Source organism: Biomphalaria glabrata, chromosome 1, assembly GCF_947242115.1.
Source record: "Biomphalaria glabrata chromosome 1, xgBioGlab47.1, whole genome shotgun sequence".
NCBI classification, from domain to species: Eukaryota; Metazoa; Mollusca; class Gastropoda; family Planorbidae; genus Biomphalaria; species Biomphalaria glabrata.
Window position 1 is genome coordinate 11,366,089 of NC_074711.1, and position 18,020 is coordinate 11,384,108.

At 35.1% G+C, this 18,020-nt stretch overlaps 2 protein-coding genes across 4 annotated transcripts in view; both read right to left on the reverse strand.

The window, feature by feature from the left end:
• Positions 1-293: 293 nt before the first annotated feature.
• LOC106078508 (mucin-2-like) lies at positions 294-10,326 on the reverse strand. Its single transcript, XM_056021973.1, has 4 exons — positions 10,128-10,326; positions 7,746-7,946; positions 6,645-6,922; positions 294-5,130 (listed from the first exon to the last, which is right to left on the reverse strand). The coding sequence occupies exons 1-4, from the start codon at positions 10,198-10,200 to the stop codon at positions 1,204-1,206; spliced, it is 4,479 nt and encodes a 1,492-aa protein (XP_055877948.1). The 5' UTR covers positions 10,201-10,326; the 3' UTR covers positions 294-1,203.
• Positions 10,327-16,267: 5,941 nt separating this feature from the next.
• LOC106078509 (tRNA wybutosine-synthesizing protein 4-like) overlaps positions 16,268-18,020 on the reverse strand; it is a 28,470-nt gene continuing 26,717 nt past the window's right edge. For all 3 annotated transcript variants that reach the window (XM_056022006.1, XM_056022016.1, XM_056022025.1), the window contains exons 16-17: positions 17,857-17,986; positions 16,268-17,301 (exon numbers count right to left, since the gene is read on the reverse strand). In XM_056022006.1, the coding sequence (XP_055877981.1) occupies positions 17,131-17,301; positions 17,857-17,986 (301 nt within the window). In that variant the 3' untranslated portion in view covers positions 16,268-17,130. The remainder of the gene's footprint in view (positions 17,302-17,856; positions 17,987-18,020) is intronic.

The following is an 18,020-nucleotide window of genomic DNA, read 5'->3' on the forward strand; positions in this document are numbered from 1 at the left end:
AATTTTCTATACATGGGAGTATTTTTATACATGGGAGTTACCAGGATTGATTTGAATTTCGGGGGGGGGGGATTGTGGCTAAGTAAACAGTTTTCATTTGTTGTTTTTTTTAAATGTCATTCATGAGTTATTAAGAACAAATTAATCGCTCCTACAAAAAAGTCATCAGCTTCATAAAAGATGAATTTTAACAAAAATTATGTGACTTGTTTTTAAACATTAGATTTAGGATTCTATACTTATTGTTATGTGTGGTTTTAAACATTGACCAACGTATGAAACAAAAATACAAGTTTTTTGTTCACAAATAATGGTTTATTCAATTTATGGTATCTCAAACTTTATATACAGAAAAAAAGGTGAACATTGTCCTGGGCGTTTTGCATATAAATTATAGAAGACACGGGAGGGGCGCATGTGTGATATCATCTGATCTCAGATACGAATATTCAATTCGGAATATGATATTTCAAAGTATGGCACGTATGTCCACTAAAAAGTCCTACTCTGTTCATAGCTTACATACAACATTTAGAGTGGCACGCATGTCCACTAGTACTCTTAGAAGAGTTCGAGTCTGAGCAGACATAAAGAGTTTTCCTTGCTACATTCTTTTGTAGTAAGTTCTAATGAATTTTATTTTTACCTCAAACATATCTATAACATTCTTTTCTCTACACAAAAAGATCCACATCACACACACACACATCACACACACACAGTGAAAGAGAAACGCTGCTTAGAAAAATTGCCCAGAGAAATAAACGTCGAGAGAGGAAAATGGTGCGGCAAAAATTTTAAAAATTTAAGATCTATATTTTTTGTAATTCAACATGTAATTGTAATTATTACATTTTAAAGGCACTCACTGACTTATGAGATATGAGTCATAGGCACCAAGAATAACCGACAGTGCAATACGTATTGTCTCCCGTTGTTTCCTCTTTATTGAAATAATTCTTTAAAAATCTGTCTCTTTAAAGTAATCCTGAACAGAACGAATCCTTTTTCACGTCTGCTAGCGGTTATAGTGGGAAATACTTTTTCACGTCTGCTAGCGGTTATAGGGGGAAATACTTTTCACGTCTGCTAGCGGTTATAGGGGGAAATACTTCTTCACGTCTTCTAGCGGTTATTTGGGGAAATACTTTTCACGTCTGCTAGCTGTTATAGTGTGAAATACTTGTTCACGTCTGCTAGCTGTTATAGGGGGAAATATTTTGCCTCGTGTTGCTCGTTGTCTACCAAAGCGTCATCAGTAATATACATTAGCTTGAAATGTGAAGGTGATCTATGGCGTCGCAAACAGAATACCAGCAAGCCCACACAAAGTAAGACACCACCGATGGTACTAAAGACTGGAATTAGAATAGAGGAAGTTTTCCCACTGCTGTTGTTGGTAGAGTGAATCTTGGCGGCGGAATCTGTCGGAATTACTTTCGATGTTCTCGAAGTAGCAGTTAGCAAGGTGTCATTGGTAACTGATTTTGAGTACATTGTGTAGTTTGGCGCTGTTGAGTCTGTTCCATGCCTAGAGAATGTTGACGTTTTAGTTGTAGCAATATATCTGTTTGTTTCTTGTTCAATTGTTGGTCTGGATGTTGCAGTTTGCTTGGTGATTCTCAAGTGCAATGTTGTAATGTCGTTTGCTGATACAGTGGACTCTGGCAAACTTTGAGATGTTATTTCTGTAACTGGTTTGGCCATTGTTGGTTTGAATGTTGTGCGATGATTGATTGCTGTCTTCGCTGTTTCCTTTATTGTTGGAAGTATGCTTGTTCTCGTTGCCGTTGTTTTTGATGCGAAAGGAATCGTTGTTTTTGTAGTGATTGTTGTTGTTTTGGGGGCTGTGAGTCCCCTTGTCGTTTTTTGCATTGGAGGTAAAATTGTTGTGTTTGTAGTCGTTAACTTAACTGATGTTTTTGTTGGTGGTGGTATCATTGTTGTTTTGGCTGTTGATTGGCTAATTAATTTTATTGTTGAGGGTATAATTGTTGTTTTTGTTGTTGAGGAGCTCACCGTTATTTTTGCTGTTGATTTCGTGGTTGAGGGCCTAAGTGTTGTTTTTGTTGTTTTTGCTGTTGAGGGCTTAATTGTTGTCTTTGTTGTTGAGGGCATAATGGTTGTTTTTGTTGTTGATTTGGTTGTTGATGGGCTATGTGTTGTTTTGGTTGTTGATTTGGTTGTTGATGGGCTATTTGTTGTTTTGGTTGTTGATTTTGTTGTTGAAGGCCTTATTGTTGATTTTGTTGTTGAGGTGCTAATTGTTGATTTTGTTGTTGAAGGCCTTATTGTTGATTTTGTTGTTGAGGTGCTAATTGTTGATTTTGTTGTTGAAGGCCTTATTGTTGATTTTGTTGTTGAGGTGCTAATTGTTGATTTTGTTGTTGAGGTGCTAATTGTTGCTTTTGTTGTTGAAGGCCTTATTGTTGATTTTGTTGTTGAGAGCTTAATTGTTGATTTTGTTGTTGAAGGCCTTATTGTTGATTTTGTTATTGAGGGGCTAATTGTTGATTTTGTTGTTGAAGGCCTTATAGTTGCTTTTGTTGTTGAGGGCTTAATTGTTGATTTTGTTGTTGAAGGCCTAATTGTTGATTTTGTTGTTGAGGTGCTAATTGTTGCTTTTGTTGTTGAAGGCCTTATTGTTGATTTTGTTGTTGAGAGCTTAATTGTTGATTTTGTTGTTGAAGGCCTTATTGTTGATTTTGTTATTGAGGGGCTAATTGTTGATTTTGTTGTTGAAGGCCTTATTGTTGATTTTGTTGTTGAGAGCTTAATTGTTGATTTTTTTGTTGAAGGCCTTATTGTTGATTTTGTTGTTGAGGGCTTAATTGTTGATTTTGTTGTTGAAGGCCTAATTGTTGATTTTGTTATTGAGGGGCTAATTGTTGATTTTGTTGTTGAGGGGCTAATTGTTGATTTTGTTGTTGAAGGCCTAATTGTTGATTTTGTTATTGAGGGGCTAATTGTTGATTTTGTTGTTAAAGGCCTTATAGTCGCTTTTGTTGTTGAGGGCTTAATTGTTGATTTTGTTGTTGAAGGCCTAATTGTTGATTTTGTTGTTGAAGGCCTAATTGTTGATTTTGTTATTGAGGGGCTAATTGTTGATTTTGTTGTTAAAGGCCTTATAGTTGCTTTTGTTGTTGAGGGCTTAATTGTTGATTTTGTTGTTGAAGGCCTAATTGTTGATTTTGTTGTTGAGGTGCTAATTGTTGATTTTGTTGTTGAGGGGCTAATTGTTGATTTTGTTGTTGAAGGCCTTATTGTTGATTTTGTTGTTGAGAGCTTAATTGTTGATTTTGTTGTTGAAGGCCTTATTGTTGATTTTGTTGTTGAGGTGCTAATTGTTGATTTTGTTGTTGAGGGGCTAATTGTTGATTTGTTTGTTGAAGGCCTTATTGTTGATTTTGTTGTTGAGGGCTTAATTGTTGATTTTGTTGTTGAAGGCCTAATTGTTGATTTGGTTATTGAGGGGCTAATTGTTGATTTTGTTGTTGAGGGGCTAATTGTTGATTTTGTTGTTGAAGGCCTAATTGTTGATTTTGTTGTTGAGGGGCTAATTGTTGATTTTGTTGTTGAAGGCCTTATTGTTGATTTTGTTGTTGAGAGCTTAATTGTTGATTTTGTTGTTGAAGGCCTTATTATTGATTTTGTTGTTGAGAGCTTAATTGTTGATTTTGTTGTTGAAGGCCTTATTGTTGATTTTGTTGTTGAGGTGCTAATTGTTGATTTTGTTGTTGAGGGGCTAATTGTTGATTTTGTTGTTGAAGGCCTTATTGTTGATTTTGTTGTTGAGGGCTTAATTGTTGATTTTGTTGTTGAAGGCCTAATTGTTGATTTTGTTATTGAGGGGCTAATTGTTGATTTTGTTGTTGAAGGCCTTATAGTTGCTTTTGTTGTTGAGGGCTTAATTGTTGATTTTGTTGTTGAAGGCCTAATTGTTGATTTTGTTGTTGAGGTGCTAATTGTTGATTTTGTTGTTGAGGGGCTAATTGTTGATTTTGTTGTTGAAGGCCTTATTGTTGCTTTTGTTGTTGAGGGCTTAATTGTTGATTTTGTTGTTGAGGTGCTAATTAATAATTTTGTTGTTGAGGGGCTAACTGTTGATTTTGTTGTTGAAGGCCTTATTGTTGCTTTTGTTGTTGAGAGCTTAATTGTTGATTTTGTTGTTGAGGGGCTAACTGTTGATTTTGTTGTTGAGAGCTTAATTGTTGCTTTTGTTGTTGATAGCTTAATTGTTGATTTTGTTGTTGAAGGCCTTATAGTTCCTTTTGTTGTTGAGAGGCTAATTGTTGATTTTGTTGTTGAAGGCCTTATTGTTAATTTGGTTGTTGAGGTGCTAATTGTTGATTTTGTTGTTGAGGGGCTAATTGTTGATTTTGTTGTTGAAGGCCTTATTGTTGCTTTTGTTGTTAAAGGCCTTATAGTTGCTTTTGTTGTTGAGGGCTTAATTGTTGATTTTGTTGTTGAAGGCCTTATTGTTGATTTTGTTGTTGAAGGCCTTATTGTTGATTTTGTTGCTGAGGTGTTAATTGTTGATTTTGTTGTTGAGTGGCTAAATATTCTAAGCTTTGAATGTTTCGTTGTTCTTAGTGTTGAATGTTTCGTTGTACTTGAGGATGTTGTTCTTCGGGTCGTTTGGTGATTTCCTTCTCGTTTTGCTCTTTTCTTCGCTGATTTTGGTGTTATTGGTCCAGCTGTATCCTTGCTAGCTTCTACTGCTGTTTTTGTCAATACTGTATCTGTGCTAGTTTCTATTGCTGATGTTGTTAATGCTGTATCCATGCTAGCTTCTATTGATGTTGTTGCTGTTGTTCTTGAAATGGTTGCTTTACTAGATGTTCCACTGGTCAATGTTTTATTACTAGTTGCTATTTTGACAGTTGTCCCCATTGTTTCAGATCTACCTCGTTGAGGTTGAACTGCTTTGACTATATGCCACAAGTTCTTTATTTTTATTGGTAGCTCTTGTGTGTGATACGTCTTGAGATCTGGCTGGGTAGACGAGTATGTGCCTTTGTGTCTCTCTTGATCGAAATTATTATCACACGTTGTATTGGATGACATGACTCGGATATAATCTAAAGCGACAGTACTGTTGACTGAATTCTTAGGACTTTCCAATGTTATCTGTGGAGAATATTGAACCACATAGATCAGTTTTGAGATGACTTACATCGTGTGATTGTCATTAAGGGATTCAATGATATAATTAATGCACTTAAATCTTCACTTAAGAGCATAAAAAAAGCTCTTTATTTTTTTTTTTTGCATAACGTGACCGTTTGTTGGGCCGACCATTTTCTCTATTAAAATATTTATGAAACGAACAAGAATTAAACTATTATTAAACTGAAAGAGATGAAAATAATCAACTTTCTCCATTTAATTCACAAAATGATAGACGTCTCTGGGATTTTGTGTCAAAGCTTTAGCTCTAATAAATATATTTATATGGCTCCTTTTGTCTCGAAAGGCAATGGATGCGCCCAGATGAGTCACTGGTTTTGGTTTAGTCCTGAGACGGGGCAGAACCTGGTGTGGCTAATCAAGCCGATTCTAGAGCGGCAGACTTTGCCACAATTCATGCATGTGTATGCATCTGATTCAGGGCTAGCGGACAGGGCAGATTTCTTTTTTTTCCCTCTTAAGGTCGCTTCGTTTCTTTTGCTCTCAGCGAGGATCGTCCCAGCACACACAGTCTGTCTCCATGCACTCTGGTCTTTGGCTATTTCTTTCCACATACTTTCATTGATGTCTGTGGATCTCATGTCTCGCTTGCAGACATCCCTATATGTTAGTCTTGGGCGACCCTTGGGTCTGACTCCCTCCACAAGCTCAGCATATAAGATATCTTTCGGGATTCTACCATCTGGCATGCGAGAGACATATCCAAGCCAGCGTAGCTCTAATTTGCAATGTGAGTAGCCTATCTGGACATTGGAAACACTATCAGTGTATATAACTTTAGCCTAAGAAGTTTAGGCTATATTTCTAGAGTTTCTAGAGTTCAAGAGTATTGTACTGTCTAAAAAATCATGACAAAAAAATATAATGATTAGAATTGTATGCCAATTTGATGATAAGTTATATTCTAATTTGTAACGTAATATAAATAATGTTGGCAATCTTACATTTAAAACATGAAAAACATAAAAATACTTTCAAAAAAACAGCTTATACAAAATGTAATTGTATCAATTAGCTTGGATCCGTCATGCAAATAAGTATGTAATAGATCTAGATCTAGGCCAACAACTATAAATCTATGTGATTAGAAATATTTTACCAATTATTTTTGTTTATCACTATTTCATGCTTTATCTTGTTTTTGTTTTTTTTACCCATCTCTGTTAAAAAAGTGTTTAAATGAATATTATAGACATAAATAAATATAGACTTGCCGATAAAAGAGTTTTATAAAACGAAAATTTGTAACTTGAAATTGTGTGTATTTTATTATACAGCAGTGTAGTTTTATTTATTCTCTAAGACTGAAGATCATGCAACTTTTCAGAATTCGGAAATCCGACAAAAATAGATATACATGTTTTCAAGTTACATGAAGTTATTTCCTTTTTCCAGTCTATATTTATTTATGTCTATGATGAATATATTTTTAAAAGTTGAAGTTGCAAACTCACAAACTTTTTATCTTTGATACAAGCAAACATCTTTGCAGTGTACCACTGATGGCCAGTAGTGACATTAATTATTTCTCCAATAAGCACATCTGTTTGCCTGGAACCGTAGCCTGGGTCAGTTTGACCGTAAACTCTGATATCCTGTCCATGAGTGCCAGTGGTAGCATAGTGGAACTCAATACAGACTGCTGTCACAGAAGTAGCCACTGAAACACTTACAAGTGCAACCGTGTTGAGGGAGATCTCGGGGTCAGTGACGTCCAGATACATGTACGAACCTAAATTTTAATTAATACACTATGATTAAGAAAATTTTTTAAATGACCTTTCTAATAAAATGTTTATCTGGTGTCCTATGCGTGCTTCTTATCTATTATAGTTTTAAAAAGTAAGAATCAAATAAACAAATAGTGGTGTAAGTCATGACAAATATTGGTGTAACCCATGATGAATATTTTTCAGATCGTAGCTCATGTTAAAACTCTCCATCACCAACCTGGGCCAAAATAATACATCAATGGTATTGGCAGAGGCGTATGGAGAGCAAAACGTGCTCCCGGGGCAAGGTTCTTTATTGGCGCCCCAACCCATTTTCCATGAACATCACATAGAAAAAATTTTGGCTAAAGGTGGTGCCCGGGGGCATCGTGCCCCCTGTCCCCCCCCCTCACTACGCCTCTGGATATTGGCTTTGTTGAACTATTTTTTTAGCATAAGCAAGGACCAATCCGTTTATTTCAGCTATCTATTTAAGAAATCCTTTGCTGCCAGCTGTTCTAGCCCAGTGACTAACGCCTGAACTGGTCTTTAAAGCGTTTCCCCGGGGGAAGGGGAGACATCTGTTCGCACACATTTTTTTCCGTGCTTCATGGCATCACCAAGACTTTGTACAAGCACAATCTACTTGTTTAATAAGCAATAGAAAAGTATTCAATAAGAAATGAAAATAAACTTTTAAAATAAATCGACTTTTGAGTAATGCATCTGGAGTATTCCCCTCCAAAAATTATTGTTTCTAAATGTCTCATAATTCACACTGGTAGCTAAGTTAACTACCTATTTGTTCTCAGGATTTAGTTTATTTTAAGTTGTAAGTAATACCATGTGTTTTATTGGTTGATGGTTGCCAGTCAAACTTTAAAGGTCCACCGGATGTTCTGTTTCCTCTCACCCATGACAGTGAAGTATTTCTGCTGTGACTTGTAAAATCACATTGAGATCTGTCAAAACTGCACGACAAAAAACTGGACACATTGGCTGTTTGTATACATAGAGCATCCATGGCAGAATCTAGATATAGGCCTATTCGAAAACAAAATTAATTTAATTTTAAGTATAAGCAAAGCATCTGATAATTAAAAACGTCTAACTATGAGCGCTTCAATGGCCTCCATATCTTTCTCTTGTTTTCTTTTTAAAGATATGTTAATGTATTTAGCCTAACATTAAGCCGTAAACACACCAGCCCAGTCCGCCACTTTTGAAATGTGATGCAATATTTAATTTATGCAGAGTTAGCCTTAAAGGGTGGCTAGTAGGGCAAGCCACCAGGCCCCGCTCCTTGGAGGGGTCTCCGCGATAAAGAGAATCTTTTGTCAGCGTCAGCCCATCACACTAATATTCGTGGCCCCCTGATATTCGCCCATGGCCCCGTGCTCTACTATGGCCGCTTCTGATTTAGGTAACATCAAAAAAGTATCCTGCTGGGTGTTACAATAAGCGTAAATCTAGACTTGTCAACCTCAACATGCGATTTTGAAACCTCGGTGACTGTGACGTACTGTGTGAGTTCACCACTTAATTTCTGCGTCATAATCATAATGCCGATCACATTTCAATCATTGAGATGTGTGGACGTGTTAACAGCAGATAATGTAGATAATGTTGAACAAGCAAAATATATGAAATCCCATTAAAAAAAAAAAACTTATCTAAGGGAAAGAACTCCGCACTTACAACTATATCTCTCAATAATGTAGAAGATATTTCCATTCTTCGATATCAAAAATAATAACCAATTAGCCTACCAATAATTAATTGACCAATTGTTTTTTTTTAATGATTCATGTTTGGTACGATAATTACGATAATTAATTGTTTAATGTTTCAACTTGATCGGAGTATGGATGTGGGAGAAATAACGCGTTCAAATATCTAAGGGACAAAACCTTAAATATTTAGCCGCATCTGTGAATACTGAAGGGATAATCTCCCTTATTGGTATCGAACAAAACAATTTATTACCTGTAATTAATTGTCTAGTTGGCAATTTATTTATTTATTTATTTTATTCATGTTTTGTCCATGACAATAAATAATTAAACAACTAGATCTGTGAATACGTGTGGGAGAAATACAAACTTTATAACAGACAGATACACAGAGTGAGTTGATCTTCTTTTGAAGTAACGTCTGTATTTTATAAGATAAGATAAGATAGAAGCTCTGTAAAAAAAAAAAAAAACAACTAATTACTTAAGACTGAAGGCGGACTAATGAGTCATGGAAACTTAGGCAATCTCCAACTAGTAGAGTTAAACTTATATCGTATCCTGTACTTGGCTATTTTTTAACATCGTTTCTCCTTTATCGCCTGTCCCAGTAGAGAGAAGATTGTGTGAGGGGGCGGACCGCGATATTAAGAACTACAACACTACTACAACACTTACTAGAGGTTATAATAGTTCCGTATCTAGTTCATACTTTTTAAACTCAAAATCCTTGTTCCTAGCATAAGTTTCAGCTAAACAGAGTGCGCTCTGTGCTTCAGTGCTAGGCTTACTATTTGTTAAGTGTTAGCATGGTCTTACAGAAGATGGGCTTAATCGAAAGAACTAGAGAAAAATTGTAACTGTAGATTCAAATTAAGACTTATTAACTAACTAAACAAGACTTTAATCGTTTGTCGTGGAGTCATTTATGATTTAGTTGTCACATTTTAAATACTATTGTAAGAAATGTTATGGGATTTTTTATGGTAAAGTTCTAAGTCTAGGGTCTGCACAACTATGTTTCCTCAAAAAACTAGGAAACTCGAATGAGTAATGATTCTTAACGCCAAGATCTCGAACAGGATAGCCCTAAAAAAATGACCAGAGCGCCCTCTGAATGCATTTTTCACAGCATTACATTAAAAAAAAATTGATAAGTTTTTAAAGGGTAGAACCTTGGAATTAAAACCTAAATTTTCAAACTTATATCAACAACGAGGATTCCAAATCTTGAAAGTGACTACGTTCCATAAATACAGTCGATTCTTACGTCCTATTTCGACCTATGATCAATTCCTCATAGTCTGAAATAGCAATCTTCTACTTTTGAGTGTCAAAGTACCATTCGCAAAACATCAAAGAAGAAAATGACCTTCGACCCACATGTCATATACTATTTTCCATTTGATGAATTACCAAGCTGAACAACATTGTAACTTTCATTTTCAATTTAAAAATGATTCTATCTAAATGAATACGTTTTATCCCATACCTTCACAATCAACCAGCAAGAACAACTCAATCCAAAGAAATAGTTTCAACACATGAGAAACGTAAGCTAGCATCTTTCTTTCTAACGTGATGCCAAGAAAAATGAAGTCTAAAGAGTCGTTCACAGAATGGGCTTTAGCTACTAAATATCAGCAACATTCATTAAATCACAAGTTAAAGTCCTTAAATGTGAACTTTCTTTGAAATGGTTGATAATAATATTATCCTTTGATTATCATCTTGTACATGATCAGTGGTGATAAGCTAATATGTCATAATATGATATCACTGGTTCTCAAATGCTGATATAATAAAAATGTAGGCTATCTCTTGCTACAGAATGACTATGCCCCCCCCCTATGACGTGAATTCGTTAGGCCGCCATTCTAATTGTGTCGTTCTCGTTTGCTTCAACAGAAATCATGTATTGGGGCCCTGAGACACTGATTTGTGTTGAACATTTTATATCACAGTCTTTGGTCTAAGAACAGAAAGAATAAATTCAGAATTAATAGCTACCTTTTTAAACTCGCGGGTTAATGTTAAGGTTATCAAGCACCTTCACGCTCAAAAAGGGGGGGGGGTGAATAGAAGGACAATATGGGCTGCAAAGTAAGCTTCAACAGGTGGGCTTACAATATATGTGATGAAGCATGCCAGTAAATCAAGGGATAGGACATGTATTTATGTAAGACTGTATTAATCAAGATCAAGAGGGAACGTATTTGGAACGCCCCCAGCTTACGCTATTTCTAGCCAAGGGTCTAATCAACAAGTTCCTCATTAAAATTAGACATGCTCCCTCCTCATTTATTTAGATCTCCCCTCCTCTCCTATACGCTGCTGGTGTTATTAGAAGAGTCCCTTTAAATTACTTAAATTTTTGTTTTAAAAAAGGTTTTGTTTTCAACGGTTTAGACGTGTGGCTGAGGGTCCAAAACCGCTTGCCTACCTATCAAGGTGGATTGAGCTCGAATTCGAGCTGAGTTTTCTTTGCTGAGCGCCCAATGCAGAGGCAGCTCGGAAATCGTTTGTCTGACACCCCACTGCAGACATGCTCACAAAAGAGATTGGACCATAGAGCAGCGAGCATGGTTTTGCAAGCGTTATTCTCCGCTGTTTTAGACACTCTCAAAGAAAGATGTACTAAAGCACTTTTAACAAGATAAACATTAAAATACTTTTTTTAAAAAGACAATTTAAGGACTTTAACTCTTAATAGCTAATAGGAGGCGGTTAAGTGCTTGGCTTCCGAACCGGGTGTCCCGGGTTCGAATCCAGTTGAAAACTGGGATTATTAATTTCGGGATGTTTGGGTGCATCTGAGTCCACCTAGCTCTAATGGGTACCTGATATTAGTTAGGGAAAAGTAAAGGCGGTTGGTCGTTGTGCTGGCCACATGACACCCTGGTAAACCTTAGGCCAGAGAAACAGATGACCTTTACAACATCTGCCCTAGCCTACGTCCAAACTTTACTTTAATAGCTAATGAATGCGAGATATGGAAGACGTCTGACGAAAATTGAGAAAAGACTAAATGTAGCTCAACAAAGATGGCTAAGACAGATTATAGGAGTTGCAGCAATCGAGATCCTGTGCCAAACTGGGACTCGACCTCTTAATGAGGTTGTGATCGAGCGTCGCATGAGGTTCGCGGGACAAGTCATCCGGAATTGCTCATTCATACCAATAGTTTCAAAGACACGGAGGCCAATACGAGCAAAGCGCAAACAGCTGGTTGTCTGTTCATAAGAATTCTCCTTTCGCATTATTTGTACATATTGTGAGAACCTCTGTAAAAAAAAAACGAGACATGGACTTTAATTATTTAAATCTACCTTCATTCTGAAAATAAAAATGAAACAACATTAAAGTATGTTAACTACTGATAAATGATAGCATCTACTGTCAATTATCAAGATTAGCATGTTGTGAAATCTAAAGCAGTGAAGACAAAAAAATAAAAAATAATAAAACAACAACAACAACAAGGCTACAAAGACAGTGTGGAAACACAAACTCAAAAATCGCCCCCCGAAGAGGTCCACCCTTGCAGGTAAAAAGGCAGGTTTCAGTATTTTTAGAAAGAATATCAAAATGAAATGTTATCAAAGACAGAGAAGAATGGAGAAAGAAGTTTGACAGATCCTGTGTGGTGCCCCAACGGTCCAGCAGACCAAGGGATAGTTGAAAGAGTAGGAGAATTTCAATGTGAACCTGTCCTAACTAATTTCATATAATTATTATCTAATTGATCTAATTGTTCTGTAAAGGGTCAATCTCTTTTTCAAAGCCTCAAGGAAAAAAAAAACGTTTTCGTAAAACAATAAATACATAAATGAATTCTTCCCTTCCTTTAGTTCAGCGTACACAGTGTAATGCTGTACTTCACGCGATAATATACAAAACTACTTATTATTTGTTGTTTTGAATGGTGTTCCACTTACATGCATACTAAATAGATTTTTCTCTTTAAAAATAAAAGTAAACATGTTTTTGTAAATGCAGTAGTCAGTATGACATAACTTTCTTAGTTTAGCAGTACAATTGTAAAAACATTTTCTTTTAACAAAAAATCTAAACCGTTCGCATAAATGTGTTACAAATATGGTAAATAGTCATCTCCATTACTAAATAGTCTCCCGTGTTTGTTACTATTAATAGTAATTATGAATAGTGAATAGTTGTAAAAATGGTGTATTTTTATGAAAAAAACTGCTTGCATAGTTGATTTTAAAAATTAAATTTTTCGCTTTCAGAAAAGAAAAAAAGTAGCCGTTGCATCAAAACTTTGATGTTCTAAAATATGATGTCGGATTTTCAATATCTTTTCTAGTTTACGAGATTTAAATGGGACGGACGGACACAAAACTAATAGCGTCTATTCCCCTTTTGGGGGCCGCTAAAAGTCCAAACCTCGAGACACTCCTGGTCAATAGATTAAAAAGTTGAAATAATAGGTACAACGATGAACCATATTTAGCAAAACAAAGGCATAACCAATAAAATACTCCGACATTAAAAAACACCACATTTACTGTCCTATATGTTTGGACAATCTCAAATGAGAACTCCTTTTTAAAAGGCTATTTAAGCACGAAAAGGATTGCCAGGAAAACCACAACACCATGCAGTGGACTCTCTAATTGCATGATCGATTAGATTAACACTGTGATAATCGTTAAAAGTCATTTTGTAATTTATAAGACGATATGCTTGTTTGAAGAACAGTTATGAAAAACATATTTATTCATTGCTTTAAATACAAACATCCTGTTGTTATCTTAATGAACCCATATGTGTGTGTGTGTGTGTGTGTGTGTGTCCGTCTTCCGTTCAGCAAGTTATTTTTTATTTCATTCTCATAAAAGTTAAGTACATTACGCACATAACGTGTCTTGTAAGAGTAATGTGTACTTCGTGTATTGTAAGAGTAATGTGTACTTCGTGTATTGTAAGAGTAATGTGTACTTCGTGTCTTGTAAGAGTCATGTGTACTTCGTGTATTGTAAGAGTCATGTGTACTTCGTGTCTTGTAAGAGTAATGTGTACTTCGTGTCTTGTAAGAGTAATGTGTACTTCTTGTCTTGTAAGAGTCATGTGTACTTCGTGTCTTGTAAGAGTCATGTGTACTTCGTGTATTGTAAGAGTAATGTGTACTTCTTGTCTTGTAAGAGTAATGTGTACTTCGTGTCTTGTAAGAGTAATGTGTACTTCGTGTATTGTAAGAGTCATGTGTACTTCGTGTCTTGTAAGAGTAATGTGTACTTCTTGTCTTGTAAGAGTCATGTGTACTTCGTGTCTTGTAAGAGTAATGTGTACTTCGTGTCTTGTAAGAGTCATGTGTACTTCGTGTATTGTAAGAGTCATGTGTACTTCGTGTCTTGTAAGAGTCATGTGTACTTCTTGTCTTGTAAGAGTCATGTGTACTTCGTGTATTGTAAGAGTAATGTGTACTTCGTGTATTGTAAGAGTCATGTGTACTTCGTGTATTGTAAGAGTCATGTGTACTTCGTGTATTGTAAGAGTAATGTGTACTCCGTGTCTTGTAAGAGTAATGTGTACTTCGTGTATTGTAAAAGTAATGTGTACTTCGTGTATTGTAAGAGTAATGTGTACTTCGTGTCTTGTAAGAGTAATGTGTACTTCGTGTCTTGTAAGAGTAATGTGCACTTCGTGTATTGTAAGAGTAATGTGTACTCCGTGCAGCGCTAGGTTTACCTATAGGCAACAAAAGCTATAGCTTAGGGCCCCCGCTTGCTTTGCCCCCCCCCCCACACACCCTCAAATGGTTACATGGATATTTTCCATCATTTTGAAGAAAGGGCAAAGGGGAAAATAGGATTAACAAGGGACTCCATAACTTTTGAATAGCTTAGGGCCTTATGAACTCTAAATCCGGTCCTGATTTCCTGTATTAATGGATTCAAAATGTTTCCAATTATTGATTGAGTGCTGTTGAATGTGTGGTACAAGGCAGACTTATTTAACGCTTATTTATTATTACCAATTGCTATAAACAAATTCTCGTTTGCAAGTCTTTCAAACTTTTTCCTGCTTCCGTTGAGAGATGATAGTGCCCCTTGCATGCTTGACCTGTCCGCTTGACCTAATTATGTTTATAATTAAACAATGTCAATCATTGATAGTACATCGCATCACTGCAGTATGACCTCGTCCTCAATACGTTCAGAGTAAATGACATCTTTACTGCTGAAGAGGGAGTCTAAATGTGAATGATATTTGTTATCAAACACATAAAGAAAAAACAACGAAAATCGGACGTGGAAGAGAAGTGAATCATTACTTTGTAACTAAGCTCCATAGTCTGGACGGCAAAACGTGAATAAGATACTAGACTATTACAGGGATCGTGGTCAATCGTGGTAGTAGAATGATAAATTATTTGGCTTCCAATCTGTGGAGTATTGCGTTCAAATCCCAGTGAAGAGCTCTGTGATTCGTAGGACATCCCTCTATTAGGTACTTAAGATGTGTTGAAGAAGTAAAGTCGGTTGGTCATTAGCTGTTGACCATGGAAACAATTAAGAGATGAACAGCCCACATTGATTGCAGATGTCCCCTTTCATAAGAGAATATTATTAAATCTTAATTTAATTCTAGTTAGTGACATGCTGTGGCCCTTTCGGCTCAGAAGTATTTGCCCAAATGCCCAGAGAGAAATTACTTTTTGTGAATACTGAATACGGGAGAGAATAAGTTGTTGATGCAATTAGTTGAATACATTTATGAATGAAGCAACTCAAATGTGTTTCAAATTACAAACTAGTTTATTCTCGTAGACAATTAACATTCAAAGAAGATACTAATACAGTCTATTGACATCAAACCAAACCTTGAATCTATGATGACAATTCATTATTAAATATTGAACATAACAAAATTTGACATCTTTTCTACTCAATATTTAAATGTAGAAATAACTGACATCTTAAATTCCATTAAAATGTTTATAAATTGAACAAAACTATTATTGTATTTGTTTTTAAACATAACTTAGAAATCTATGGAATAATTACTATTGAAACTGTTCTGTAAATATAGCACAAATGAAGACTAGAAAAGTCTATTTAAAAACCACCATTTCAACCCAGTAATAATTTAAAAAAAAGTTTGAAAATCTATCAATCATATCACTTTGATGATAAGATCAAATGCTTCTGAGGCCCATGGTCAGTGGGTGCCTAGTTTGACAAATGCAAAGTCTTTTCCAGTTCCTAATGAAAGCAAAATGTCCATATAAAGCTGAGTAATTTAAAAAGCTTATATCAACTCACTCTGTATGTCTGGTAAAAAGTTTGTACACTTTATTTCACACCCTGTCTTGAATAAATCTAACATTTTTGCACAATTATTTATTTCACCTAATAACACAAGAATCACTAAAAAAAATAACCAGTTAGTTAATTAACTATTGGTGATTAATTATTTTGTTTGGTATCTTAAACAATGAAAAGAAATCGAACTTGACAAGTCGTGGTATAAACTGAATCAGTTCCCTTTATAATTCCTCACTCTAAATTGAAACAAACAATCTTCTCTAGTCATATGTACCTCCCTATCAGAGTGGTTAACACTTCAATCCAAGGAGATGTGTGCCCTAAGTTCGAGTTCAGGTTGTTTTCTTTTTTGTAAATGCATTTAAAAATTAAAAACCAATTAGGGTACAAATCCACCCAGATATTGATTTCTTTCTCCCCCACCTCCCATTTTCCCAACTGGCCTAACATATGGGCATCCAATGTTTCCACCACCACTTCCATATGTGTGGCAGATTCAATACCTGATATACAATATCTGGCCATGACAAGAAGCTTATTAAATAGTTGTAGGAGAATGTATCAGTGAACAGGATACAGCAAGTTATAAAAGATCTACTTACCAACAGTTCACCTCTATTGTTACAAAACAAAAACCCAAGACAAACAAAAGTTATTCAAATGTAAAGAGCTTATTTACTTTTAGATTGAAATATTAACAATGAACTGGGAATGAACGTTTTTTAAAAACATTTCTAGTGAAACATTTTCTGTATTAAGTTTAAGAAATGCTAAGATATACTTTTTTTTAAAATAGTACTTGATAAAACAACATTAGAATATGATATTGAACAAATTTAATTAGATTCTCTTCAATAAGTTACTTAAAGAAGATTTCATTTTAATTGAATGCTAATGCAATGTTCTGAATGAGAATTTACTTTGACTTTTTAAAAATGTGTTTATATACAATGCTTCAAATAAAACTTTTTTTTTTAAGTTTAAGTTAGTGATCTGAGGGATGTTTACAAACATAAATGTTTACCATTAAGTTTATCTTGACAAAAATAAAAAGCTTTTTTTGGGGGGTCATGTCTTTAAAACAGACCATTCAAATGTCAATACCTATTTCCTCACACATACAGTATCTTAGAAAACTCCCAACATGACATTCATTCTATATCAAATAAAACCCAGCACAGAACAAATCATTGAAAAAAAAAACTAATTGAAAAATTTCATACACTGCGATATATTCAGTAAGACAGGAGTGCGGTTGAGGTGGGTGCCAAAGGAGAAACAGTTGCCACCGCCACCGAGTACAACAAGCTGTTGGTCATCTAGAAGAATCGAGGTGTGTCTGTGAAGCATCATGAGACTAGTTTTATCTGGACTCTGAAATAGTAGGAAATAGTGACATCAAACATTGAAAAAAACAATTCAATTTACTTTAAGATTTTAAAGACAAAACAATTGAAAATGTTAAAAAAACAAAACAAGGAACAATTTGGAAGAGTTCAAGGAGTGCACGACAGAACAGATGCTGCGTGGAATCATGTAGGCCATCACTTTCATCTTTCTAAAGCTTCCCAAGATGTATTCTAAAGAAATGAATTGTTGTGTTGTCTTGTGCTTTCTACACCACTACAAGAAAACAATCAAAGTTTTGTTAAAAATCTTTATAACTTTATCTAACACAATAAGATCACAGTTAACTGTAATTTAAAAGAAAAACATGATGTGAAATCATCTTTAAATAAATATTTTTTTAATTTGTATTTTACTGCAGATTAACCATAAGATAAAACTCTTCAACCATTTATCACTTTGAAGTGGTGAAATCCCTTTTAACAGCTTTATGTGAAGGAACATGCCAAATTTTTAAAATACTTAAAAAAAAATGTTTTCCAAGATTTAGATCTGATATAAAACCTAGAAAACATGACTTACAGGAAGAGCAAACTCCATAGATTGAGAGGTTTTTAAATTAACAAAAGCGACACCAGGTGGTGGGTGATATGTATTGACACCTCCAACCAAAATAAGAAAGTCACCCAACAAATGTGCAGTGTGAGAATATCTGAAACGATAAAAAAAAGTAAAACAACTATGAG

Excerpts from the sequence above, each read along its gene's own strand:
- LOC106078508 (XM_056021973.1), bottom strand. The coding sequence starts at position 10,200 with ATGCTAGCTTACGTTTCTCATGTGTTGAAACTATTTCTTTGGATTGAG. Across the intron at positions 7,947-10,127 it reads CTTGCTGGTTGATTGTGAAG|GCCTATATCTAGATTCTGCC; the intron begins GTATGGGATAAA and ends GTTTTCGAATAG. Across the intron at positions 5,131-6,644 it reads GTATCAAAGATAAAAAGTTT|ATAACATTGGAAAGTCCTAA; the intron begins GTGAGTTTGCAA and ends TATTCTCCACAG.